Source organism: Sarcophilus harrisii, chromosome 3 (genome assembly GCF_902635505.1).
Source record: "Sarcophilus harrisii chromosome 3, mSarHar1.11, whole genome shotgun sequence".
Taxonomy (NCBI): Eukaryota; Metazoa; Chordata; class Mammalia; order Dasyuromorphia; family Dasyuridae; genus Sarcophilus; species Sarcophilus harrisii.
In genome coordinates this window covers 403,739,635-403,754,821 of record NC_045428.1, presented here as the reverse complement: position 1 = coordinate 403,754,821, position 15,187 = coordinate 403,739,635, and the positions used below count along the sequence as shown (strand labels likewise).

Here is a 15,187-nt window from a genome sequence, read left to right as displayed (position 1 = left end):
ATAAGAAAGTTGAACCTTGTTTACTGGATTAAACAAGAAATTAATACTGAGCTAGATAAGCAAGAAAATAATCATGAGCTATACTGATATTCTAAGTGCTTGTCTACAAGACCTCAAGTCCAATAACCATATGAAATGTGCTAAATCACTGTAAACAATTATTGACATATAATAATCACTATCTTTAAAATGTCTTTAATGAAAATCAACAAGAGGTTTTCCTTTATTAGAAATTCAGTAACAAATTTAATAGTGTATTAAATGCTAAATACTATGGTTAGCTAGTATTGATTTAAGGAATAGTAACAGTGCTTGAATTTATAGAATTTAAGAACTGTGATGGGATATGATGGACATAAATAATAAAAAAGGCATAATCTGAAAAAGTAGACAAGAGATAAATTTGCTCTTAATGGAGCTTTAATTGTTTGTTTTCTTCACAGGGGAACACAAAGAAGGAAGAAACGTTACTTTCTTTTATCTCTTAAAATTTTTTCTTCTACCCAAGCTTATTCTGAAAGATAAGCCTTGGACATAGTTGGACTTGAGGAATCAGAATGTCATAAAAATTCTTTCCAGACAACTTTCTGTGTTGCAAAACAGATGTTATATACTATCCATTTCAATTCTTACATAAAAATGTTGGCTATGTCTGGATAGCTTATATTAGTAATACTATTCTTGTTCTACCTCCACCCCAAATATCATCAGGCTTCCAGATTCAGTATTATTTTAGAGAAAATTCAGGATTCTTACCTGCTATAACATCCATCTTAATTTTCCATTCATCTGCTTTCTTTTGAATATGCTAAACGTTAAAAAAAAAAAAAAAAGTTATCTTAGGTTAGTCATTCCAGCTGAAACAAAATTTAATTCATTATATCTATATTAACTATATTGGAACTTTCTATTGACACTACTTATTCTAATCAAGACTCATCTTTGTAGAAATTCAATGAGCTGCATTATATGTTTAAAAATACAAGAGTAAAGAACTTCAGTATGGCTAACAATCTGTTAAAATGCATAAGGGGTTTTCTCAAATGACTGAGTGCTACCTTGGCACTCAATGCCAGTAGTGAGGGAGAAATCAGTAATAATTTTATATATTAATTAAATTTTAAAAAACTTCTTAGGATATTCAGCAAACATTGGGATTAATAGCCATCACTGAGGACTTTGTATTGGAATTAATCTAACAGAAAGACAAAGCATTCTATCAAATTTTGCTAACTAGCCAAAAGTATGTGTTTTGAATGTTGGTTTACTAATTTTTGTCTTCAAAATAACTAGCAAAAGAAATATCATGTCTGATCAAAAAGTGACTATTTGAGCTTAAACATGTCACTTAAATTCCCAGAGCCCCAGGCAACTCTCTTCATCTAGATAGGTGTCTATATGCCTGAAGGATGTGAATATTTAATTCAAATAAATTCATTAATTGGAAAAATTAATAAACTTCCCCAATTAATGTATATCCAAATTAATATATTCCCCATGAGATATATACTGATAAAATCAGATCTAGATTAAAAACAAAGTATGTAAGGAATCAATTTTTTTCTATAATATTCAGATATACATTAATTATATATAACTTCAAAGTAGTTCCATATACTTTTAACATCAGTTAGAAAACATTTAGTGCTAGTATATGGTTTGATTTGAGGAAGCTTGAGAAGTTTGTGGGAACTAAATAAAATTTATTTTTAACCATTTGATAATTATATCCACAAGCATACTGAAAGAAGGATGAAGTGGCTTGTTATTACAATAAGAATACAAAGATATCAGTGAGAAGAAGATGGTAGGTTCATGATATAGAAAGAAAAAGCCTAAGTTGTCAAGTCTGCTGAAAAAAATAAAGTGAAAAGGTTATATATATTAAGACAAAAATATGTTAAAAATGACACTATGTAACAAAGCGTCACAGTATGCTTACTATATTTCTTCATGTGAATTTTTTTTTCATTTTAGATTTTATTTTTCCTTTTACTATTTTTTTTCTTTGCAGTCCAAGTAGCAATCAATCATGGACATCATTTAATTCCATTAACAGTAATCATACCTAAAGAGATTCTATTTCCTAATACAAATGTTACAAGTAAGCCAAGTTACCATACTAGATGGCATTATAAGAATAGTGAATAGCGAAGAAGAGAAATGGAGCCAAAGAACAAGGAGAATATTGAAAAATCAAAGGACTTCTACTGAGGGATGTATTACTGAAAAAAATAATATACGGCCTTGAAATTCACTGGCTTATGTGTAATGTTTAGATAAACTAGTTAGTATTCAAGAACTAATTTCCTGGACATCTTCTACTATTCTGGACTGACTACCACAGTTTTAAATCTGGAAGGGATCTTCTGGTACATAACACTTAAGAAGTATTCCTGATTTGACTGGTATTATTTCCAGAGAGAAGTGGGACACCTAATAGATTTGTAGTCTGTGGACCTATATTCAAATTCTGGCTCTGTCACTTACTGTGTAATCCCAAACAATTAAATTAACTCTTCAGGTCTCAATTCCTCTTTGGCAAATGTTGGGGCATGAATTAGATGACCTTTAAGGTCTTTACCAGCTCTAAATTTATAATTCTACTTTAGTTCATTTTTTACAAATAAAGAAACAAAGGACCAGAAGAAGGTGCTAAGAGAGGTGCTAAAGCTCTTATAAGCCAAAACTAGAACTGAGATTTCTGGTTCCTGGTGCAATGTGTTTTCTGCTATTTCTTACTGTTACCTTCTAATCAGGATCTAATTAAAGTTGCTTCCTTATCTGTTTCCTCTCCTTCTAATCTTCCAATAGTTCTTATCAATTCAAGTCTTAAAGAAAACAAATTAGCCTCTGTGGTCCAGTAGAAATCCCTAAATCATAGGTACCAGCTATTACTGCGAATTATTAAGCCAATACCTCAACAACTGGATGTTATATACAAAAAGTCAAGGTCAGTAGGCATCTGTTTATTTGTAACACAGTTACTAGTCTGAGAAACTATAGCAAAGGAAAAGCATGGACTCACTTCTCGGGTTGAAGATTTATGTAAAGAATATACAGCTACTCGTGCCATTTGTAAAGCAATCTTCAAAAATGACATATCCATACCTATGAAGGGAATAAAAAATTTTGCATTTAATCCTGCTGCTACAATGGTAGATCATAATTATTCATTGAAATTTAGAAGTGTTTTTTTTGGCATATAGAGGAAAAGATCTTTATGGTTAGACAAAGTGATAATATATTTAAAGGACAATATAAAGGTGCAATGACAATAGCTAACATATATCATTTACCATGTGCCAAATACTATGCTAAAATTTTTAAATGGTGATATCCTCCCAATTTTTTACACATGAAAAAATTAAATGGAAATTAAGTGACTTGGCCAGGCTAACACAATCAGTAAGTGCCTGCAGTCAGATTTGAAGTCAGGCCTTCCTGACTTCAGGCCTACTGTTTGAACTGCTTTGTCACTAAGCTTCCTTGATAAACTGTTAATATACTATCTTCCTCTTCCTCTAATATGTATTTCATGTACATGTACACAATTCCTCACAAATATACAAGCAAACTGGAACAGTGATACTTTTCTGACTAATTACTTTCCCTAAACATTCACTGATTTCTTTTTTAAAACTCACTTCTCTATAAATATTGCATGAGAATGTTTCTTTTAACTAACCTTTATTATGCTTGGTTCCAAAGGGAGGATTCATGATTATAGTATCAAAGGACTTGAACATTGTATCAGATAAAGAACACACATTGCATTGAATCATGTCAATATTTGTCAGCTCAAACTCTGCGACATTTCTACTAAATATTTCTAATGCATCCTCATCTATATCAAATCCAACACACAACCTGGAAATGCAAAACAAACAAACAAAAAATCTATTTAAATGTTTCAAAAACAAAGGTTTATTACATCTAAAAACATGTCAATATATTTGCTTAGTGATATATTTTGATAGGAAAGGTATACACAATCAAAAAGAATAGAGGAATCTTATAAATTGTTGTAAAAGGAAGGGTGTTTATCAGATCACAGATAATTAAGTTTATTCTTTGATATTCTCATAAGATATTCTACATCTTGTAGACTGGCATACTCCCATAAATGCTACTAAGTTGACCCCAGAAATTGGGTAGTGAATTACTTACCCTGCTCCTAACATTGCCGTTCCAATACTAAGCATTCCACAACCACACCCTAGATCTCCAACCACTTTGTTTTCAATGTCATCATATGTATTATGAATTGTATATAGCATACATGCTTTAAAAAAGAAAGAAAAACAAATTAGAGAGAAACACAGGCAAGGTTGGTGATAGAAATCCAGTTTATAAAAATGAGTCTTTCATTTTTCTTACATGAATCTTGAGTGATGTACAGAGTTATTAAAAGGGTTACAAAATGTAGGAACTTATGTCACAAAAACCATCAAAATTGCAGAACAAGCATCTATGTGAAAAGGGCACAGATAATGTATCCGAAAATCTGTTACCTTAATAGAATATTTTCCCCAAGTTGTCCTCTAAAAAGGGATAGTCACTCTAAGTCACACTTTTCAAAGTAGCATCTTAAAAGAGCTAATTTCCTCAGTGCCAGAATCAAGGTTAGCCAAAACCTCCTGATACAGGATATTAATCAACTGACCTCAGAGATGGCACTCAGAAGCACTGTCTGTGGCTACTGAAAACACTGTCAAATAAGTCAATGCTAATCATCAATGTTACATTACAAAAAAAAAAAACCCTCAACAAATGTTGGTAAAAGTCCTATTCAAGTCTTAACAGTTGTTTTTGGTGCAATGTTTGGGATATAATGTTTCCAATCAGGTTCAATGAAAACATACACATATCCATAAAGATATACACTAGTTAGAGACCATAAAAACTCTTGATAGATTTTATTGAACCAAAAAGATTTATTTTCTATGATAGCAATAAGAAGCTTCCTGACTAATTTTTCCAAGAAAAAAAAAGGGACCAAGCTCTTGTTCTAAATTCTTAACTTTTACAAATTAGTAGTTCCTCATATCTAGTCAGTCAGTCAAGATGTCAAACATTTATTTTAGTGCCTAAGGACCTGTACTAAGGTCTGGAGATACAAAGAAAGGTAAAAGGTAATATGATAGTCTATATGTAATAGTTTTATAGTCTAATTCCAGAGACAAGCAAACAGCCATGTACAAACGATGTATACAGGATAAACTGGGAGACAACCAATAGAGAGGAGGCATTAGTATTAAAGGAGGGGTGGGAAAGGTTTGTTAGAAAGCAGTATTTTAGCTGTTTTGAAGGATGCCAAGAAAGTTAGGTTATAGAAATGAAAAGGGAGAATTTCCAGTAAAGGGGATTTAAATAATGAAAGTTCCGTGAAACTTGCTTAATAAATAGTTCCACTTAATACCGAAATACTGGGCTGAGGTAGTTATATTTTTTTAAAGTTCAAGTTTCCACATCTATAAAATAGGGATGATAATCTTATATTGTAGTTGCAGAGTGAGTGAAGGGCTAAGTTTGATTGAGTTAAGAGAACAAGAGTGTAAATGCTACTTCTGATATTTAGTAACTTTGTGATACTGGGAAAAGTCACAACCTCAATGCGTCTCAATTATTTCTCAGGGCTCATTAATAAATTGAAGAATTGTCATCTAAATTGGTGGAGCCAGCTTCCTATGCAAAAATTACAGATCCTTCGGGTTTTAATACTCAGTGATTGCCCTATCTACTTCAGATAGCATTGTTGAGAAAATAAGATCAGGTAAGTAAAATTTAGAGCCTAAGATGTAAACTATAATTTTTATTAAAAGAAACAAACATTATGGTGTATTGGAAAAAGCTACATTTGTAATCAGTCAAGGTTTGAATCCAAACTCTCGCCTCAGTTTCCTCATCTGTTCAATGGGTGGCTTTGGGTTTTCGATTCTTAAAATTCCTTCTACCTCTTCTTTCCGATGCTAAAGGTGCTGCATTTTCCGACTTGCACTCCTTGCCAAAGCGGGTAACCTTACCTGCAATGTGGGGCCTGGTCGGATACTGTTCCAGAAGTAATTTGGGCTTCTCAAAGCCATCAACTTGTTGCAAGAAACTTTCCAGTTCCTTCCGCTTCATTTTCTTCTGGTTATGTGAGTTATAATTTTTGCGAAGAGGTGAGAGTGGGTCGTTCCTATTTACAGCTGAGAAAATACTTGAAAATTCTCAACCTGGGGGCCAGTGTTCCTCGAAAAACCTTCAGTCTCCGCGGAGGAAGCCGTATCCCTGCGCCTGCGCCTGCGCCTGCGCCTGTGCTTCTGATGGTTCTCTCGACGTAGTGCCTTATACCACCTAAGGCTATCCGTTCGGGGCTGCGGGACCCTCTTCCCCCAACTCCAGAAATCAGCTGCTGCTCTAGGCCACCTTGCATCCGGTGTCTCCGGCTTAAGCATCCCCACGCCGAACGGAAACTAATAGAAGCGCACCACAGTTCCGGTGTCGAAGAGGATGCCCTACATGCCCGCAGCCTCTCCAGAAAAAAATTCCATTGATTTATACTCATGGGATGTACAGCTGGAAGGAACCTTCGACGAAGAACATCAGATCCACCCCCATCTTCTCCCATAAAAATGTTGGCGGATTGAAAAAAAATTTGAAGAAAAATTTATTTACATCGGTCACTATACTAGGTGCTAGGTGGTATATTCAAGTACAAAGAATGAAATAATCCTTATAGTTTACATTTTATTGGGGGAGATAAGAAAAACATAAAAGATCCGAAGCAGTAAATATAAACTGAATATAAACATATACAAAGTATTTAAATACAAAGTAGTTAGGGAGAGAAGGGGGTCAGAAAAGACTTTATGCAGAAAATGGTTTCATAAAGGAAAAGAGATTTTTTTTTTTGAGGTGTAAATTCCAAGCATGAGAGAAGACCAAGGTAAAGGCCCAGAAAGGGGAGATGGAATGCTGTGTTATACCTCTGATGCTTACTTTTTGTGTGATCTTGACCAAATCATTTGCGTTCTCTGTACCTCCAATTTTTCATTTGGATATATAACATAGATTTAAGAACTATATATATATATATATTAAAGTGGAATCTTAGCTCATAAAAGCTTATGAAATCCCTGAGAGAGGAAAAGAGCACAAAGGAAAGAATTATGGAATATATCCACAGAGAAGAGATAAAACAAGGGTAATGATCCTGCAAAGGAGGCTAAAAGGGAGAAGCAAGCTGCCAAATAGGCAGAAAATAAAAAGAAACAAAAAACCAAAAGGGCAATATTATGAAAACTCAGGGATTTGAAAATTGATGAGACTCAGGGTAGTCAGTGATAAAAAGGCATCATTTATATCAGACTATTTATAGCAGCATGTTTTATGATGGTGACAAACTAGAAACCAACCAATGTTCACTGGCTGGGGAATGGCTAAACAAATTGTGGTACATGAATGTAATGGAATATCCTATAGAATATGATGAATACAGAGTAGCATGGGAAGACATGAACTCATGCAAAGTAAAGTAAGCAGAACCAAGAAAACAATATACACAAGAATTATAACAATGCAAATGGAAAGAAATATAACTCCCAAACAAATTTTTTAAAAAAGAATGTTACAAAATTACAAAGAATTGTCTTGGCCTCAAAGAAGAGATACAAGAAAACATTTCCTTCTATATCTTTCTAGTTGGAGGGAGAGGGAAATGGAATGTTCAGAAGTGTGGGACATTGCATATATTGTCGTATTTGTTAGAGATGGGGGACATAAGGAGAACTTTAAGTGACATAAAACAAAAGATAAAAATTTAAGACTTTAAAAAAAAAAAAGACAACTTGTAATGACATCAGAAAACCAACAGAGGGCTAGTAAGCACAACCACAAAGTTCAAAGACGATCTTGTAGTGGAGAAAATGTAGGCCAAAGTATTAATGTTTTGTCATGCTTTCTCACAGAAGAGATTTGTAAAACATGAGTTGAGAAAATTACTAAAAATGTCTCAACCTTATAATTAAGCCAGTGAAAGGAACACAGTAAGTATAGTTTAGAAGTTTCAAAAAATCACATTTAAGTGTGTTTGGATTCTAAATATAACCCTGCTCCCATTTATTAAAGTGAACACATAAAGTGAACAATTTTTCTAAAACAAAAAAGAAATCTTCCCTCATTGGCAAAATATTTTACTATATACTTAAAATTTATATTTTTTCATCCTTGTCTTTTTTCTATTTTTCATTTTACTCAGAGAATATTATATTCTAGTTGAAAATATAAACTTTTATATCAGCTGCTATTACTTGAGTTGTTGAAAGTTTCTTTTTAATCTGGGTTTGACAAAATGATTGGTGTGTGTTGATTTTTCTCATTGTAATGGCAGTGACCATAAATCTTACAATTTTTGGTATATGTCATAACTTGGAATGTGCTTGGCATGTAATAGGTATGTAATAAATACTTATTTGATTATTTGAAGGGCTGATAGTGAAGTGCTTATAATACTCCTATGCTGTAATAAGAGTATAGATGCCCACATTATGTCCAGCCTTAATACGGTGAGCCTATAGACATGGAAGGCAATCAGATTGGTTAAAGAGAGGTGAATTAATTTAGGTTGGAACAATAGAATAGGCAAAAGCTTCCATGACAATTAACAATGACATTGGACCTATGAGTAGCCACTGAACTTGACAGGGAGAATGCTTACCTAAAAAAGAAATAGTCCCTGCTTTCAGTGAGCTCATAGTCAAATGCTGGAGACAACACAAATGGGAGGTTTCTACTAAAAGTCAGATTTTGAAGAGCCTAGTGATGTGGAGTACTGTAATAAAATAGATGGCAATTGTCATTTTCTTTAGTGTCATTTCCATTTAATGACAACTTTTGTACATTTATTTTAGTACCTTAGCAGTCTGTAATTTTTCTCTTTTTTCCCCCTTTTGGAAGGACTACCATTGTCTTATTCACACAGCTCCTGGATAATGGGGAAAGAGTACTTTGGAAATTTTGCAATAGACTAACTTAAACCTCCTCTAATAAATTTATTATTATAATTATTTGCCATATTTTAGCAGTAGTAGACAGACAAAAAAATAGTATGGAGAAAAAACATTTCTTGACAAGAATGTGTTAAACTACTGTTAACAGTTCTTTTTTTCCCAACTGATTTTAAGAATCTTGTAGCTTCTACAATCTGAAGGGGACTGTGCCTCTTAAAGTCCATGGCAATGATTCTGGGTGTCACAGATGTCAGAACAAAGTCACTCCCTAATCCCTATCCTATTTTATGAGTAAAATTTTTAAATAAGAGACAAATTATGAGAATTCAAGTGATAATGAATCCTTTGATAAATAGAATATTATGATCATGAAGAATCATTAATTGAAATATAAGAAAAATGATTATATATGTATGCATATATATGACATACAGATAATAATATGGACTTGGCCCATATTTAGAAGTTGGTCAGGGATATAATTTATAATACTAACAATCTTATAATACTTAAAATTCTATTTTAAATTTCTTTATAAATTTCATATTAAAAGTTTTTAACACAACTAAGATAACAAATGTTTTAAAAGTTCTGACTGTAGCAGTTTTCAAATTTTTTGGTTTTAGGATTCCTTTACACTCTTAAAAATTATTAAATACCCTGAAAAGCTTTTGTTCTTGTAGGTTATATTTGTTAATTATTTATTATATTGGAAGTTAAGATGTCTTAATAGGATTGTGAAAATACTTTTGATCTCAGAGACCTCTTGAAAGGATCTCAGGGACTCCCAAAGGACGCTGAACCACTTTTGAGAGTGGTTGTCCTGCTGTATTTTACTGCACTATACTGGAATAGATGCTAACAAAAATACAAAATTTGGATAAATACAATTCCTGCCATCTAGGAGTTCACAGAAAAAAGAACACATAGATATGATTTATAAAGTTACATGATAAGTGCATTAGAGCATTATACAATAAAGTGGTCTCTGAGGTATGAGTGTAGGGAAGAGCCGATCAGTTACTAAGAGAGAATGAGGAAGGTTTCTTGAAAGTGGGATTTGAGGTGAGCTTTAAAAGTGAGTAGGAATTCAGTAATACTACAGTTTTGGGGAAGCAGCAAAAGGTACAAAATTATGTACCACTCAGTGCCCTAATTTTCTTAATGAAAATCTTTTTTGCTTAAAAGGTTAAGGATTTTTACTTAGAGGATTAAGCGTTCATCTTGTGCCTGGCATTACTCTAACTACTGGGAATACAAAGAAAGCATGTTCCCCTCACCTCCTTCTTCCTCTCTCCTCCTTAAAAAGATTTGCTTTCAAAGAGTCTATTCTAAAGGAAAAAACAAGTCGCAAATAACTAGATACAAAGATTCATACAAATAGATGAAGGCAATCAGTTTAGCAACTAAGTGAATGAGAAGAGGCCCCCTAAAGGAAGTGGGATTTGAACTGTTTTGAAGGAATTCAGGAGAACTAAGAGGCAAAGATATGAGGAAGGGAAAGTATTCAAGGTGTGGAGGACAGCTAGTGTAAAGGCATAGATACTGGAAGATTTGTTTGGGGACCCTGCAAATAGGTCAGTGTATCTGGATTGCCAAGTTGGTGGAGAGGAGTAAATTTTAAGAGAGATATGAAAATAATAAGGGATCAAATTATGAAGTATTTTAAATGCCAAGTAGGGAATTTTATATTCAATCTAGACTGGAACTCAATACACAGGAGAGTGACAAGGTCGGACCTACACATTATAAAAATCACCTTGACATCTAATCAAAGGATGGACTAGTGAATGAGACTTGACACCAGTTAGAAGTTTGACTTGGGCAGTCCAGGCAATGAAGTCATGAACTAGGGAAGTGGTTGAGCAAAGAGAAGGGAGCATAAATGAGAATTGTGAAAGTAGAAGCAAGATTTGACAACAGATATATGGGTGAGAGTGATGATCTGAGGTGTTGACTAGAAGGATAGTAGTGACAACTGTTATAAGGAAATTCATAATGGAGAAAGGTTTTGAGGACAAGATGAAAACTTCATGATATCTATAATAGAACTTTGTAAGAATATTAATGGCAGCCATTCTGGAGAGCAATTTGGAACTATGCTCAAAAAGTTATCAAATTGTGCATAGCCTTTGATGTGTGACTACTGTGCTTATATCCCAAAGAGAAATTAAAGAAGGGCAAGGGACCTATATGTGCAAGAATGTTTGTGGCAGCCCTCTTTGTAGTGGCCAGAAACTGGAAATTGAATGGATGCCCCTCAATTGGAGAATGGCTGAATAAATTGTGGCATATGAATATTATGGAATATTACTGTTCTGTAAGAAATGGCCAGCAGGATGATTTCAGAAAGGCTTGGAGAGACTTACATGGACTGATGCTGAGTGAAATGAGCAGGACCAGGAATTCATTATATACTTCAACAATACTATATGATGATCAATTCTGATGGACGTGGCCATCTCCAGCAATGAGATGAACCAAATCAGTTCCAATAGAGCAGTAATGTATTGAACCAGCTACATCCAGCAAAAGAACTCTGGGAGATGACTATGAACCACTACATAGAATTCCCAGTCCCTTTATTTTTGTCCACCAGCATTTTTGATTTCCTTCACAGGCTAACTGTACACTATTTCAAAGTCCGATTCTTTTTGTACAGCAAAATAACTGTTTGGACATGTATACTTATATTGTATTTAATTTATACTTTAACATATTTAACATGTATTGGTCAACCTGCCATCTGGAGGAGGGGATTGGGGAAGGAGGGGAAAAATTGGAACAAAAGGTTTGGCAATTGTCAATGCTGTAAAATTATCCATGCATATAACTTGTAAATAAAAAGCTATAATAATAACAATAAAAAAGAAAAAAATAGAAAGTTAAAAAAATAATATTAATGTCCCACTTCTCAATTACTTTTTTTTTCTCAAATGCTATTTAACTGTCTGAATTAATTCTATCTTTTATATTTTAGGTAATAATCCATCAGCTTTCACCTTATTAGCAGCAGCTGCAGCTACAGGTGAGACCTACTATGCCCTTAATTCTTCACCACAAACTTGTGAAAAGTTAAAAAACAAAACAAAACAAAAAACAAGCTAAGAAAAGAGATTCCTTTAAGTCACTAGGAGAAAAATTCAGTTCTAGATATTCAGGTTGGAATGTCTTTCTTGGTGAACTTTCAAAAGCAGTTAAAACCCATGGAACTAATTTTCTATTTGGGTAGAATGTTTATTCTTTTCATCTAAAATTAGATTTAATTTTTCTAACTTTGATAGGTTAGAAATATTTTCTAAACTTGGGCAGGGATAACATTAGCAGGTTAGCAAGATAGGCCTTTATGCGTATCTTCTGCAATTATTTGAAAAAAAATGAGGGCATATAAGCTTATTTTGTGATATTCATATCAAGCTAAGAGACCTGAATGACAGGTGGTGGGATGATAAGGCTGAAGAAATCCAAGAATATACAAATGCCAGCCACCATACTCAAGTCTGCAAGAGAATCCTACAGACATCGATATATGCATGATTTAATCTGAAAAACAGAGTATTCTCCATTGTAATGTTGGATCAAAAGGAAAAAATGACAGCACACTTTATTTGGCTCTTTACCATGCCTTCCAGTATATAGCAAGGTTCTTAAGACATTCTGACATATTCTCTCTCTCTGACTCTGATTTTCTATCTCTCTGTCTCTGACTTTCTGTCTCTGACTTTCTGTCTCTGACGTTCTGTCTCTGTCTCTTTCTCTCTCTCTCTCTCTCTCACACACACACACACACACAAAGCCCCCACATTTTGCTATAAAAATATTCCTGAATTTTAATCTCTTGTTCCTAATGTGATTGTTCATGGAGAAAAATATCAGCTTTTGGAGTTTCACATCATTGTGAAGAATAATGGGACAAATGCTTTACTAATATGAAAGGCAAGGAAATATGAAATTTCATCATATTATTGGTATGTCCTGTTGGTTTCCATCTAATAATAACTAAGATTTAGAAAAATCTAATGCTGTTCTCATCTCTTTAGTGAGCTCTTTTAGGTCCTTGAATTTTTCCTTTTTTTTTTTTTTTTGCCTACTAATTTTTTTGAATTCATTAAAGGAAAGTCATATGTTAATAGATAATTACTGTTATTACAACTGTATTCTGTAAAATTACTGTATAAATCAGTGAATAAGCCAGCCATTGAATGCAACAAGATTTTCGTTAAAAGGACTGCTAGGAAAAGAAACTATTGTTCTGTAATTCTCTTTTATAAAAAGTTCATTCTTAGTCATGTTATTATAGACAGTATACTCATCCATTCACTCACCCATTCTCCTATGCAAGTGTGTCATATTCTAAGTAACTGTAATATATGAAAACCCAAATTTATAAAACATATTAGATGTTACTTTACAAAATAATAGGATTTTTTAAAACTAAGCTTGTCTATTGCCTTTAAAAAATAGAAATTCAATTTATATTTACCTCAGAATTTACTAAAAGAATGCTGATTGTCTACTTACTCTACATAAAGAACTTATAATTTAGTAGGGAAGATATGACATATTCCCAAATAGTTATTTTATAAGGTAAGTTATGTTAGTTATATTAATTTACATTAGGTGGGAAGTTGGAGATTTCTTGGAGGAGGTAGTCTTTGAAAACTGACTTTGAAGAATAGTGGGATTTCAGCAGGAAAATCAAGGAAAAGGAAGAGTATGAAGCTTTCTAGAAGAAGTCCTAGAAGCTCAAGGCTTTTGACAAAGAGAAGTCCAATTTATATTAGGAACACAGGGGAGGGAGTTAATAAAATAGATTGGCATTAAATCTATTTTTTTAAACTTTTTTTCCAAAATTAATTTTACACATATTTATAATCTGTCCTTTTCACTGGCTCTCCCAATTGATAAAAACAAAACAAAACAAACTTAAAAATAAAACCCTCATTGTAAATATGCATAGTCCAGGAAAACTTTTCCAGATTGGCCACTTCTGAAAAGGTTTTGTTTTTGTTTTTTTTGCGAATTTTAAGTTCTTTACCTCCGTGGCAGGAGGTTAATAGTTTTGTCTTGTTAATAGTTTTTTCTCAATCCTTATCTTTCCTGACTATTCTGCAGCCTTTAAAACTGTTGGTTACCCTATTCTCTTCTCTTTTTTCTGCTCTTTCCTGGTTCTCCTCCAAGCAGTCTGACTGCTCCTTCTCTGTTTTCTTGTCTTGCTCTTCACTCAGGTCGTCTCTGTCGACACTGGGTTGGCACTAGATCTTAGATAGCATTAAGTATTTACTTTATTCACTAGACAGTGGGGAGCTATTAAAGGTTTTTTTCAAGGGAGTCACATAGGTAGGATAGATACATTGGGGAGATGGTTTTGGCAGCGGCGTGCAAAATGGACTAGAAAGAACCGAACACCACTTGGAAAACAATGACAGTAGTCCGGAGGAAAAGTAATAGTTGCCAGCAATTATTGGTAATGCTAATCTACCGAGTAAAGACAAGCGCAATTACATAAATATACCGTATAGAAAAGAGGCAGTACAAAGTTTCTATAGGATTTGTGGCAAGAAATCATAAACATATCGATTCTTCTGGAAGGATCTTTCCTTCCAGAATGAAAGGATCGTCGTTCATCATTCCAGAAATCTATCTACGGAAAGGTCACCAAGCCGGTCTCCTGAAACATCCCTTAATTGCTGGCAAAAATTGTCGGATCATTTGCCCGCACGAAGGTTTCTTTAAGGGGACTCCACGTCTCCATTTCATGATGGGACTCGTTTCGCCGGGGACCTCGCCTCAGGAGGGCAAAGAGAAGAGTCAAAAGAGCGGACTGGAAAGGAAGGGAAGAAGAAAGAGAGGCCGGGAGAAGTGGACCTTAAAGGAATAGGCGTGGGAGGAGGGGGAGGGAGGGCCAAGGAGGGAAGAAGCAGGCAGGAGGTGGAGCAAGGGAGGGCGGGGATCAGGGAGAAGTGGAGGCAAAGAGAGGAGAAGGTAGACCTAGAGATTAAGGGAGTGGAGGGCGCGGGAGTGACCGGAAGAGGTGAAGACGGTAAAAATAAAGCCGGAGAGAGGGAGGAAGGTGTGGAAGATACCTCAAATTAAGGAAGGCCTCTAGAACCTCAGAAGACTGGAGAGAGAGGCGGAAGGAGAATGGAGGAAGGAATGACGGGGAAAGGGGGCGCGAGGGGGCGTGGCCAAAG

General features: G+C 34.2%; 1 protein-coding gene across 3 annotated transcripts in view; it reads right to left on the bottom strand.

Moving 5' to 3' along the window:
* METTL5 (methyltransferase like 5) overlaps positions 1-15,187 on the bottom strand; it is a 20,856-nt gene extending 5,669 nt beyond the window's left edge. For 2 of the 3 annotated variants that reach the window (XM_003763949.4, XM_031960489.1), the window contains exons 1-5: positions 6,027-6,435; positions 4,171-4,285; positions 3,689-3,870; positions 3,029-3,111; positions 757-808 (exon numbers count right to left, since the gene is read on the bottom strand). In XM_003763949.4, the coding sequence (XP_003763997.1) occupies positions 757-808; positions 3,029-3,111; positions 3,689-3,870; positions 4,171-4,285; positions 6,027-6,126 (532 nt within the window). In that variant the 5' untranslated portion in view covers positions 6,127-6,435. Of the gene's footprint in view, positions 1-756; positions 809-3,028; positions 3,112-3,688; positions 3,871-4,170; positions 4,286-6,026; positions 6,436-15,079 lie in introns of those variants that run through there. The other variant, XM_012544799.1, reaches the window with a different exon arrangement.